This window comes from Pleuronectes platessa, chromosome 20 (genome assembly GCF_947347685.1).
Source record: "Pleuronectes platessa chromosome 20, fPlePla1.1, whole genome shotgun sequence".
Lineage (NCBI taxonomy): Eukaryota > Metazoa > Chordata > Actinopteri > Pleuronectiformes > Pleuronectidae > Pleuronectes > Pleuronectes platessa.
In genome coordinates this window covers 11,349,288-11,363,566 of record NC_070645.1, presented here as the reverse complement: position 1 = coordinate 11,363,566, position 14,279 = coordinate 11,349,288, and the positions used below count along the sequence as shown (strand labels likewise).

The window sequence follows — 14,279 nt, the reverse complement described above, 5'->3', positions numbered from 1 at the left end:
GTCATCCAACCATTTTGGTATAATCGTACGCAAGCGTCCGTCTTTACCTGTGAGTAGCTGTGTGGGTCTTATCCGTTCATTGATCTCACTCATTATACCTGATAGAGACCCAAGTATGCCCCAATTAGCTCGGAATGAGCCACACTAGATCACCGTCATTGCGCGCGTACACACACACACACACACACACACACAAATACACACTCGCACAGGTTTGATGTTGGAGAAATGAGGACCGATAAATGAAGCTCATTTGTTTGGTTGATGAATCGAAAGACATGGACCGTCCTCGGACTGTTTAACCACGGAATGGACGTTGTGTTTATTCAACGTGTGTGTGTGTTCGCGTGTGTGTCCTTCTGTCCCATTGCGCTCAAACACAGCTCATTAAGCTACAGAGCCGTAAGTCATTTGCGAGATGAGACGGACGGACAAAGTAACCACGTTTTTTTTCCCCTTCTCCCTCATGTTGAATCTAACTTTCTCTTTCTTGACTGTCACACACTGTCTTCCTGCACGAAGGAGAGTTGTGTGTCTGTGGTTCTTGAAAATATAGAAAATATGTTGAATACTTGGAAAATATATAACTTCAGCCACTTGGGATCTTTAATCAAAAGAATTACAAAAGACCTAGTTTGATGATGAAGTGGATCATTGGGGTGGTTCTCGTCATCACCAGTGCCGATTAAAATCGATTTGACATTACTAAAGTGCATTTATTAAAGTTTTATTCACAATGTGAGTCTATAGGGTTTACCAACACAAACAGTAGATGGAAAAAAAAACACAACTGGCTGGTGTTGGGGTTTTTCTTCATTATACGTCCATTAGAAGTTATAACTGAGAAGAGCAAAGCCAAGCGTAATGCAGATATATGACTAAATATTCCTTGAAAAAAAATTGGTTTGAATATTTTTGGAAACATTTTGGATAATGTAAGACACAAGTCAACAAAATGTATAACATAGGTCTTATTGTTTCTTCAATGACACATAAGTAAAAGCTGCGTCTCTTTCATTCTTAACTCATTTAATTTTGTTCAGTGGACGTTTTGTAAAATACAAAGAACATTTGTATTTACTTAGTTTGGACAAGATGCCAAGGCAAATTCATTGTGGATTCTTTCCAGTTCACTTTTATTTACCTGTGTGTTTGTGACCTTATTCAAGGTTTACAGAATTATACGCCTGCCACTCTTTTAACAGTGTCTAATTTATGAAATTTAGTATGATTACTATTGTAATTATCACTCAATGTTCAACCTTCAATCCTCTCTCCTTTAGTTGAATTATTAATTGTATAAATTGTATGAATGTTTCTGTTCAAGAGAACTCAAATCAAACCACAAGAGTCTGGTATGATGCTCTCTGATAATCCAGTGTCACACCAGTTCTACATATAATTTTATTTTTGAATCATTCATCAAGTAAGGGAAATGAAGCATGCAACGTGTGTGATAAACTCACTAAAGTCACTGCAATTTTTTTTTTTATACTTTAACTTAACAATGCAGCAACTATAAAAACTTTAAATTGTGTGTTTTTTTCCTGCTGCTGTCAGTGGAGCTGAGCTGCAGGACGATCACCTGAACGTCTAAGTGTTTTCTTGAACTTCCATTGACAATATAGATTTTTGTTCAAACCCTTTAACAAAAGAGAGCTGTCAAACATGAAATGTTATCCAAACACAAAGATCCTTACAAAAAATTTGACTTAATAAGATACAGTCTTAGAGCTTACAAATTATGTCATTTAAAAAAACATCTGATCCAAGACTTGAGAGCATGTGTTAGTGTTATAGAGGCATTTCAGTCTCAACAACTAAAACTGGCCTTAACGCTTCTGTACAGATATAAACAAGATTTAAGTTATAAATGACTGCAATGAAGGTCTTAAGTTTGTCAATATTCATTCAACGCTACTTCCGTTAGTTCTTTAAAATAAATTTTTTAAGATCATTTTTTGGCAGTAGATATAGTTTGTTATATCTCCATGTTTTGAAGTTCTTTCTCAACGATATTAGATATAAGCACCCTGTAATAAAACTACAAAAAAGACCGACATGGAACTAATAACAGATCTTCAACAAACACTACAGGCAGATACCTACTGTTTCTGCCTCGATCTTAAATTTCATTCATTATGGTCTTAAAAAGTCTTCAGTTGAAAGCTGCAGAAACCTTGTTCAAAGGATCCCTACGACTCTAAATGGGGGAATGGAAGTTGTTGAGAAACTTTTAGCGAAGCGAGTAATGTAGTTGTGCTCATGCAGGCTATAGATGCAAGACAGGGGACTTTGATAATGGCAGCCGCTGACAAACAACCCAGCAGCATGCGTAGGAGAGTGTGTGATGAAAGGGCTCAGGGAGAAGGAGTGAGGCCATGCAGCAGCAGATGAAGGTAATTAAAGAAGCCATCATCAGCATCATTAATATGCTAGATCTGCTGTGGCCCACTGACTAGTCTAATGGAGAACATGTCATCATCGTCACCATTAGGGAGAGTGGGACACACATAAACACACGCACACGCGGTCTTAATGTTGGGTCACGCCATGATTATCACCATTAAGTCCAGAGTGAGAAGACCTGCTTAGGAAACGTCATTCTGTACTGCACATGGCTGACACGCACACACACACACACGCACACACACACACACACACACACACACGCTTGTGGATCTTTAATTCAAACCCTGTGAGTGATAAGTATGCATATTTAAGTGATGTCAGGCCTGTTGGGTCTTTTAATTAGACAGAATGAATGAATGTTTTATAAAAACGTGTTTAACAATAAATGTGTTCATTAATTTGATGAGAGGATGTGCTCTGATGAGCTGAGTGGAACAGAGTAATGGCTCGAATTCAGCTCCGCTGGTCTGATGGTGATGGCGGCAACCGCCAAGCTGTTTCTGATTTTTTCTCTCTCCATCATCCCCATTTTCCTCTCTTTACTCAGAAAAGTTAACTTTGAGTTATGTGCAGCCCTCGACGTTGGGCTGTTTGATCTGTCCTGGTGAAAATGCACATTTGTCCCGCGCAGCTAATGTGCAACGTGATCCCACGCCGCGGCTCCGTGCAGAATAGAAAAAGATGGAAAATCCATTAGGTGAAAAAGACCCCACAAGGTTTATTCTCTCTGTCCGTCGGCAGGTATGCTTTGTGGTCTGTCACGAAAGTAAATTCAGATGTAAAAGTTGAAAAAAAAAACTGTGTAAGTTCACAAAGTCCATCTTGTATCCATTGTCAACGAGAGGTTTGGGATGTCGACCGGACAACTCCACCTTATTTTGATCAAATAAACCATCAAAATGATAAATACTGTTGAAGCGGCTGTAATGATTCCAAATCCTTGTGCAGCACATGGGCGGTAGACTCATATTTCTAGCAGGGACCTGAAAGGACCGTTGGTATCACCAAACTTGTCCCAAATTCATTCCGTTGCCCCTTTTAGCCCCCATCATCTGCTAAAATATTTGTGCAACAAAACCAATCTAAATGTTAAGCAGGTATGCTACTTTACTCCCCCCCCCCCCACCCTGCAAACGCACCTCCTTGTCCTTTTTTCCTTTTTCTCTAAATGTCCCCCCCTCTCTCTCTCTTTCTCTCACACTCACACACACACACACACACACACACACACACTCACTCACACTCGCCCCCTCTTTCTCACACACCTTTCCACTGCCTCCCCTGTCACAACATCAGGAGGCTTGAGCTGTGATTTACATCCCTCCACGAGCCGCGCCAGCCAGACAGTCGGGGTGGTGGTCGGGGTGGTGGGGGGGTGTGTGTGTTAATGTGAGACCTCAGGTAATTACTGTCATTACAGCACAACACGTATCCTGCCACCTTGTCTGTGCGTGCTCGTGCACGTGGCGGCGGTGAGTGTCGATGTGTCAGTGTGGGGTGATTGAACAGTGTGTGCTTTTGATAATGTTATTGGTGTATTAACGTGGTGTTTCTGCCAATATGTTTCTTTACAAGAAGATTCATCAATGCATGAAACAAAAAACTTAAATGGAATCCCAACCAACAGGGGAGTCACCATCTATTCCCTCGTTGATGAATGTAATTATGATAAATAACCCAGACTCTGTTTACTCTTCAAAGTTGAATGATTTGCTTGATATTATTTGATTGTTACCACAGTTTTTTTTGTCATCGCCCTGTTTGTTGAAATGCATCTGTTCCTTAATCCCCCAAAAATTCTGTGATGCTCGGAAGATTATTGTTTCATCTTCACACCTTCACTGCACAAGTAATGGCGTCTCTTCGATCTTTACTCTAATCGAACTACACCTTTATTATATCGTGTTGTTTCGGCACACGTTGCTGAAGTACGTTCAGTGGGCTCCAAAAGTGCCTTCAGACGTCTGGAGCCCACTTTCTCCAGATTTTTTCTCATTATTGTGTCACATTTAACACATTTTCCACATTGCACATCAACTGGAAGACATTTAAAGATGTTTTATGTATAAATATACATCCTGACAAACACACGTGTGCCCGCGCGACCCGATTCATCTCGCACCGCGGTTGCTATTTTGACATTTCCGATTAATCACGTGACCTTTCTGGACACATAAATCATATTGGAAACTTTTTCATGTTTGCCCAAGTCTTTGTTGGAACGATGGTATGGTATATCAAGGTGTTTCCATGGCGATAAGGGTAGTGTGTCAGGGGTCCCCGGAGTTTAGGCCTGGAGAAGTCCTGACTGATAAGCAGAAAGGGAAAAGTCAGCAGTTTGGAGTGCCGTCCCGTCCTCCTTTTCAGCCGCCCCACACCCGTCTTCCCCTCTCTCCAGTCTTGTCTTCCGGTTGCTTCTGCTCTCTTCCCCCATCCTCCCATCTTCCCATCTTTTCTTCCTGTGCACCTGCCTAATATCTCACCCTGCTATTGAGTCTTGTGTCGGCAAATGCCACCTCTTCTTTCCCCAATTATTTCCCATTTACCAAATGTTTCTCTTGTGTTGCCATTATGCTCTATTTTTGAAATGTTCACCCTTTCATAGCTTCTAAGGCCCATCGTCACCTGTCTTTAATTCACACCTTTAACTCCCACGTGTATATTGTATGTGATGTAATCCTCTGCTTGGTCATCCAGGTTCGTCACCAATCTAGTCAGAGAAAATCTGAGGGTTGTTTGAAGACAGGAAACTACACAAGAGGATCTTGAAAACAATCAAACAAAGCTTGTTATATTGTAACCATTCAAATAGCAGTACAAGTACTTGTGTCGTGTTATAAATGACACTTGACTCTGTGTTGTAGGCGAACATGCTCCGGGCCGAGCTGGAGGAGACGCTGTCTGACAATGCAAACATTCGCCATGAGAGCCAGCTGGTCATGACCAACGTCAACCGCTGGATCACCGAACAAAAGTATGAACACACTTTCCTTCAATCATTTTATAGATATTTAAGGAATTGTTTTTGTCACAATTTTTTGTTTTTTGTTTTCAATAACCCACAACTCATGCCGCAGCCCCGCACATAAATACAATTAACATTACATATATTTATATGGACAAAACATGTAATACTATTTTTTGTTTATTCTGAGTTTACTGCATTATATTGTCAATTTCTCACTGCTGCAAATGCCACTCTTCAACTGGCCACTTATAAATATATATTATATTAAATATCCTTCTCCAGTTCTGAGGGTTGTGTGGTTTAAAAATTCTGAAACTCAGATTTCAGAAGTCTGTCCTCCTCTTCCAGGGCTTCCAGCGAGAACCTCACTGCTCAGATGAAGGCCCAGAACGAGCTGCTGCTCATGGTCACTAAGGAGAACGGGTGAGTCTTTCTTTCTGAGGTCTTCAGGTTCACTCGTATTCTCAGTACATTGTTTTGTTTTTTCATGTGTAATATATTTGTAAGTCACCCTTTTTCATGAGAAGAGAGCAGGTGATTATAGTGCATGTGGGTCTGTCTATGTACTATGTGCAGGTACAGGTGTGATTCAGGTGGACTCTCTGACATTCTCGCATCTGACAATCTTTCTGCATGTATGCTTCATCATGATTCACACACACAAACACACACACACACACACACACCCACACACACACTGACATGGGCGTGCAATATTCTTCTTTCTAGAGATCAAATAGGTCTCGCAGTCTTCTGTCATCCCCCCCCCGTGGTGCCTTCCTCAGCCCCGCCTAGCAGCACCACATCTGTCTGTGTCTGCTTCTTTCCTCGGTGTGTGTCTGTGTGTGTGTGTGTGGGTTTGCTGTCTGTTATTTTGTTCTTATGTTTTTGTTACTGTAACCTGTAGCGGTGTGTAATACTCTTTATACACCTGGAACACATGGGCTACATAAACATGTGTTTGGCAGAATGTTTCCTCCTCGTCCTCTGCCCCTTCCCTCAATATTCCATAAATGGGAACATTTTATGTCTACTCCCATAAAATAATGCAATTTCATGTTGTGTTGTAGTAAAAAATAAACATCTAAATAAGCGTTTTTATTAGCTCAGGAGCCTGACAACTGATGGCATTACAAAGTGCTGGAATAAATAGCCACAAGAGTGAGTGATAATTGGCTGCAGAAAAACATCATTTCATTATACTGGACCATGATGTGTGTGTGTGTGTGCTTGTGTGTCAGAGATAATGTGAACTGCTAGTTAAAGGCTGCTCTGAAAGAGGGAAACACAGACACCACTGCAGTCGCCTGGTGGAATATTTTGTCTGGCGTGTTAACAAGGGTCTCTTGATGATAATGGGCGTCTGTCGTTCTCGGCGTCTGCCTCTCCATGTACATTCTGTTCCTGCCTAAGTCTGCCTCTGTATCGCCCTCACTTTGTCAGACATCTTCAGGAGGCTAATGACACATTGAAGGTGGAGGTAAAGAGACTGAAGGAAGTGGCGGATGAGAAGGAGAGAGACGCGCAATGCTTCAAGGTGAACAAGTGTGCGGGAAGTGGGGGAAAACAATGTACGACAAATAGGGAGAGACAAGACGACAAGAGAGATTTGATGACAAACAGGTTTGTTTTTCATTTTTATAATTGTTTGCAGGCCCGGATCCGAGAACATGGCATCCGGCAAGATGAGAGAACGTGAGTCATCTACGTGTGTGTGTGTGTGTGGGAGTCTGAGATCCTACATAATATAAGTGCCTGCGTTTGTGTGCATCCACCAGCTGATTCCGAGTGTAGCATTCACGTACAACAAAAGCGTTGCCCACCGTGTTTCGCTCTTTCACACACAATCTAGCCCGAACAAAGCTGGTGATGATAATAACAGCGGGAGTGCCAAGTTGTGAATGAAACACCCCGTGGGCCCAGACACTTGTGTACGTCTGTGCGTGTGCGCATGTGTGTGCGTTATGTCTCTTCTTCAATCTGAATACATTATTCATGCTGCGCCTTTAACAATGATTACACTCCAATCAAGGGCCCGACCACTCCTGCTCGCCACCCCCATGGCTGTCAAATAGCATTCATCAATGGAGAGGAGATATATTTATTATGTTCATTAGGGCAATGAAAACGAATGTGGCACAGATGGGATCGGGTGTGGGATGGAAGTGAGAAAGGAGGGCGAGGGTGTTTGTGAGCGGGGGGGGGGGGGGGGGCACCTGCCTGCAGGAGTACTCCCCATACCCCCAGTGTGACCCCCCCCCCCAAAGGTCTCCCTCATTAACAACTGCCCCCCCTCCTCACAGCGTCCCCCCCTCACCCTGTTTTTCCACACACGTGCACACACTCGTGTTGCACCTCTCCCCTAACGAACCACCAGGCACTGTTTCCAAAACGGATCAGATTTGTTTTTACTGGGGGTAAATTTCCAATGCTATTCAAAGCTGTCAGTCATTTTAATGATATCATTAAGGGGCCACGACAGAAAGATGAATCGCTTTTCTTTGTCTTTCCTTCATAATTGCGAATGAGCCAGAGAGAGAGAGAGAGAGAGAGAGAGAGTGGGAGAGGCAGTTCATATAGATGTATGCATAAGAGGGCTTTTGATTGAGCGCATATAATAACATGGAATGAGATAAAAAACAGTGAATGAAAGCATCTTCCATAGCGTCCCCCATCCATCCTCTTTTTCTCTACCATTTTCTTTATTTTCTTTATTACGAGGATCCCTAATTTATTTCATTCCATTATGGTAACCCCCCCCCCCACACACACACACACACACCTATCCGAAATGCCAAATGTATGAAAATCCCACATCTATAAGGCAACAGATGTGTCACGATATTTGCACGGCAGACATATACAGTACATTCAGTGCGTAAATCTCATTACTGGTGGCAAAGGGGATATCTCCGCACTGTCTCTCCGCCGACGCTATCACTGACAGCAATCCACACGGTGTGAAGGTTTTGTCATTAGATATGCCTTTATTAAAGGAATTTATTGTGATTACGTGGCCTGCTGTTCCAGAGCGGCTGGCGTGTCACGGCTCCGCGTTGTGGATCGGTGAGGAGGAACGGAGAGGATGGGAAACAGCTAAAAGGAAGAGGCTTTTATCATATTTGAGTTGCAAAGTTATTAGTTTTGAAATATAAAAAGTTCCTTACTTATTATTTTCAGCGGTTTATGACACACTAAGTGAGCTCATTTGACAACGATGTGGCTCTCAAGGCCTTCTTGGACCAAACAGACTCACTGCTGCAGTTCAGAGTGTAACATATTATCTATATCGGTAAATAATAGAAGCTAAACAGCAACATATGATATTCAAACTGAGAGCACCAAAGGAAACACTTTGCTTTCATATCACATCTATCAAAAGGCAACAGATGATGGGCATGTTGTTCTATCCATCCGTCCATTATCTATACAGCTTATAGTTTTTTGGACGGAGCTGGACCCAAACCCAGAGGACATTATGTGAGAAGTGGGGCACTCCCTGGACAGGTCGTATCACAGACACACAATACAAACAACCATCCCATGTTGCTCAGTGACATTCACTTTTGAAAGGCGTGCTCATCCAAACTTGACAGGTGCTGCACAGAAGTGATGAAAACCAGTATTTTGTATTATTCTCCTTCATTTTTATCCATGTGTACCGACTAAATGTAGCAATCACTGTAAATCGGTCATCCACAAGTTTCCGAACAGGTACCTGACAAATTTGATCAATGCTGTTGATTATATCACAATACAGCAGCAACATGGAAATTAGACGATTGGATGATTGAAAACAATATAGAAATGTTAACAACCATGTTTTTAAGTAGTTTAACACACAGCAGACGAATGTAAGGATCTTATCTTTAGTGTAACAGTTTTTATTCCCCAGTCTTAGATTTATTGATTTGTTACTAAAACTCTTTGTCATTTCCATCAGTGTTTCTGAAACATTAGAACTCCAGTGCAGAGTGGGAGCAGAGCCTGGTGCTGTTTGCTGCCGGCAGCATCGACTCTGTGACTGTCTGACACAACCCGTCCGGGGGGGGGGGGGGGGGGGGGGGGTCGCTCATAAAGCATCAGGCCTCATCAGCCGCACCACTAACTAACCCGGAGATCACAGCGGAGGATTTGTACAAACACGGAGCAGCAAAGTGACAGAGCAGCAGCGAGAGGAGATAAGAAGGAGACGTGCGGGGAGCAGAGTCAAGGCTCGCATAAAATTTACAGCGATATGAAAGGCAGTAAATAAGAAAGATGAGCGCTCGATTGCAGCAGGAGAGGAGCCATGTTTATTGCCTAGTTTAGAGAGCATGGCAGCTTGGCTCCGACACTAATGACTGTAATTACACACACACTGATTGGGTTAGGCCGCTAATTGCACACAACCATGTTTGCGTGTAAACACAGGAACACATGTTTACACAGGCGTCACGCCAGGCGCTCGGCGCATCGCTGCCTTCCTCACATCGGGCGCATAAATCTCACACAGTTGTCTCAGCGGCGGCGATGTTTCATGATCGGCTGAAGACCACATCACCACCGAGGAGAGAGTTTAAATCATGTGAGGAATCTGCAGAGATGTGGCGCTCTGGATTTTATAGAGTTGGCACGCGCATCGCTATTTTTCCCCTCACTGAAGCTCATCTTTAAAAAAAAAAAAGAGCAAACTTTCACTATTTTAAAAACATCAAAGGAGTTTTTCAGCATTTCTCCTTATTAAAGTTATTTTTTACTCTTCATAATAGTGTGAAATTAAATCATCTGTAACGGTCAGCTGCAATTATAATCAGATTATGAATGTCATCTGCAGGAAATGAGGGTTTTCTTTAAAAATGCTTACACTGGTCGAGCTGGATTAGTTACCTGGTTACCAGACGGTGCATCACATTAGGCCTCTGTTGGAAACTGGTGTATGCTTGTTTCTGGTCTGTATTTATACAGCACTGTTGTATTCTTGATAACCACTCAAAGCCACATTTTCAAACAGATGCAGACTATCATTTATCGTGACATATTTCATGATGAAATGCCAACTTTTTTTGGAAAGTTAAATCCCTTCCAACTTGATGTTCTTGGACCAAAAATGGAAACTCTTACCTTGAGAGAGATTAACTCTTTGAGAAACACAAAGGTTGAGATGTTTTTGACGAGTTGTGATCATTTTGTTATTTACAACCGTCACACCTTGATCTCATGCTGCACAAATAGTACTCATTGTTGCTAGTTTTGTTTTTTCTTCTTCTCTTCTTTTTGAGAAGTGGTTCTATCCAGTCTTTTATCTATGGGCTGTAAATCAACATTGAATCATCTTCTCTAGAAAAATCCTAAACTGTCATCGATCCAACTCCAACATTTAAAAGGAGATATCTCACTGAGATTGTAGAGCTATAAACTCGATAGCATTTCAAGTGAGTGGTGTTACTGTCGCTGTTGTTCCTGTTGTTGTTATTATCTCTCGGTTGTTGTTTACCAGAAATGGTTAGAAATATATTTGCGGCCGAACTGTTTCACCGATAATTCTCATAAGATTTCCAGACAAAAAATGTCACTTCACATATTAGCATCTCTCCGTCGAGTGTCTCGTCTGATCTTAAATGTTTTAAGTTGGGGCTAATAGGGGCAAAAGTTTATGTGTGTGTCTGTCTGTGTGTGTGTCTGTGTGTGTGTCTGCTAGACAACATCTACAGGCACAATGACACATTTATTAGCGTTTCGATGAGCGCGCGCGTCTCCTCAACTGAAGCAAAACGGGACCCTCTCTCCATCCATTGTTCTGATAGAAAAACCCAGCCTGTTACAAGGAAATTAACATCGGAGAGGTACAGTGGTACTTTAATGGGCTAAGAAGTATTCAATAAAGTATTTAGAAGGTTTTTTTCCCCCGAATGCTAACTGGACAGGTTCACTGGGGCATGAAAGGAAGAGCGTAAAGCGGGGGCAGCGAGCTCCTCAGCCCGTACAGAGCGCCATTATCCAGCGTCGTTAATTTAATAGTCATTCCTTACTCAGCCCTGGGTTTGAAGATAGCGGACCTAACATTTGTTTGTCATTTCCCAAACGTTTTTAATAAACACTTAAAAATCTTAAATGTCTTCTTGTACTCTTAATGTTCTCTGGCTGCAGTGGCGTTTCGTTGTGTATTCATTTTTTTCATTTTTCCAGTTGAACATGCGCTTCCATATATAATTTAATGATTTCGGGAACCCATTTGCTCACCCATCTTCCAGTTTAGTAATAAGTTTAAATGAAGACGGTTATAATGAAGATGATGAACGCCAACTTCTTTTTGCCCCAGATTTTTCTGGACATTTGATTGGACTCTCCGGGCGAATACAAAAATACTGACGTTTGAAAGTTTACCGCGATAGACGAAAGTGTATACTGAATATATTTGTTATGGTTGACAACAAATGAGCCTGTTTTCATTATTCTGTTGCCTGACAGTGCTGCAGGTACCAAGATTTAAAAATGCCAAAGTTGCTTATAATATATGTTTGTGTGAATGCGTCGGAACATTGTGTTGCAGCGTGGAGAATCAGACCTGTGTGGCTCAGAACCTCAGCAGAATCCAGCAAATGCAGACCAGACTGCGGAGCAACCTGGAGGCCGTCGGAATGCTAAATCAACAAGTAAGACACGTACACACACACACACACACACACACACACACACACACACACACACATACACACACCGGGGCCTGACAGTCCTTTCTACCCGACAGATAGAAACGCACACCTGCACACTGGCCCACATGCTGTTGAGCTCCCACAGAAGAGGAAGCTTTCATGCGTCAAAGTTCAAACACACACACGCACTTACACACAGGCGCGCAGAGACATCCATTTCCTCTTCCTACGATAAAAGTGAAAAGTCGGCAGCGGGCTGGGGTGGGGGGGTTTGTGCATGGTATGGAGAGGGGGGGGGGGGGGTAGACTGTATCGGGAGAAGGCAGTGACGTTTCCCCTCCACCGGTAAATGATTTCCCTTTCATGAAACTGAGAGAGGGATGTATATCAATACAGCCGCGCTGATCTCTCCATGACAGCGTCGGGAAACGGCCCGCTGTGATAAAACAATGTGGGGGAAAAAAAACACAGAGGAATTATTCTGAGGAAGCGCTGACATTTTTTAAGACCGTGTTGAACTTCACAAGAGTCAACAAATCACCAAAGGAGAGACGAATCAAAAAGTGCTCCTCAGCCCCCTCAGTATTCCAAAAAAAAACTCCGGGGCCTGGGGAACGGCTCACCCGACTTTTGTTAGTTTGCGGAATGGCTCCGCTGATTGACGGAGCGTACGGGGGGAAGAAAAAAAGAGCCGGGTACTTGTTGAAGTTTTAATGCAGCGCGGCGTCGAGAAGAAAATGGCGTGTTGGAGACGGGGGAGGCGGGGGGGAGGACGAGACGGGCAGATGGAAAGAGAGAGGTGTTGTTTAACAGGTCAGGTGTGTAATAGAACCTCTTAATCTCTAGTGTGAATCATTACACACATCGATCCGACGTGGACAGTCCACACACACACACACACACACACACACACACAAACATACAAGCAGAGTCGGAGAGAAGGATATGGACAGTTCATTTTCACAAGGCTGCACCGTTCGCTGGACACACACACACACACACACATGAAAAACAAAACTAAGCCTTTGCACATACATATATCAGTAAAGACTCTGAGTTTCTGTGTGAACGCCATGAGGCTACACACCGGCTCTGTGTCTCTGCTTTTCTGATCCATCTCATTTACTCCCAGTCAAACTGGTTTAGGACGGTTTCTATCTCATTCACCCACAAGGCGCACATTAACACTTGATGTACAGCACACACTCGGGCGCACACATACACAAGCTTGATTTCCCCTTTCGACTGTCAGGCGGATTTCATGCAAACTTTTGAAATGCCACACGAGATTAAACGCGAATTAAGTGAATTCCCATCGACCGGGGACAGAGATGACGATCAGAGGACAGAATATGAGATTCTCTCAAAGCTTGATTAGCATCAGCTAAGCTGTTAATTTCTTTTTCAGAGTCAGCTAATGTCCAGTGTGTTTCATGCTGTCACACAGAGATTTATTAAGAAAAAATAGAGAGATGAATGAGGCTTAAGGTTCCACCTTCACAAGCAGCTGCAGGTCTACAGTCTCTTGTAGTATTATGAATTTATTTTATACTGACAGATCTTTGTACTCAATCTGAGGTGAAACTCCACTGAAAACAAAATAAATTAAAGACAGGGTTGGTTATTTGTTTTTGGAAACACTTTTAACTTATTTCTTGAAATCCTATTCACGTCCTTGCAGCGATCAATAAATCAAGTTGTCCGAATAAGCTCGGTTGCATTTTTTTTAAAGCGTGGCCTGCTCTTGCTCGGTTTTCCAGGATTACCTACCCCAGCTTTAAAAACTTTTTCTTTTTGGCAAATACAGGGGAAATTGTTCAAACTGCTGTTTCCTGTCGTCTTTTTCAGAGCTCAGTAGTTTCCATAATTTGAATTAATCCAAACTGAGCTACGCAAATGAAAAGTGCAAACACACTCATCCGACAGCTTTAAAACACCCCCCCCCCCCTCCCTCCTTCACGTCTTTTTGTCTCTCCCTCCCTCTTTCTTTCGCTCTCCCCCCGACGTGTACACATTCTTTTGATCCAAACACATGCGAAACCAGTTCACCCGTAGAACGTGAAGGTTGGGGAGACAAGCTGTGATTTTTAATTCCGACCCCCCCCTTCTCTTCCCACTCGCAATTAGAGAAAAGCATCCAGAGCCACCGAAGACCAGGCAAATTAAACAGGTCCCCGTGAACGTACAGTTAATTATAAATGTCAGCGCTCAGTGTTTTTATCTGGAAGTTACAGTGCTTTTGGCACAATGTGAAATGAAGACAT

At 42.7% G+C, this 14,279-nt stretch overlaps 1 protein-coding gene across 1 annotated transcript in view; it reads left to right on the top strand.

The window, feature by feature from the left end:
* LOC128426192 (myosin-13) overlaps window positions 1-14,279 on the top strand; it is a 67,062-nt gene that overhangs the window by 31,747 nt on the left and 21,036 nt on the right. Inside the window, exons 15-17 of the mRNA XM_053413060.1 lie at window positions 5,277-5,386; window positions 5,729-5,803; window positions 6,824-6,951. Of these exons, the coding sequence (XP_053269035.1) occupies window positions 5,277-5,386; window positions 5,729-5,803; window positions 6,824-6,951 (313 nt within the window). The remainder of the gene's footprint in view (window positions 1-5,276; window positions 5,387-5,728; window positions 5,804-6,823; window positions 6,952-14,279) is intronic.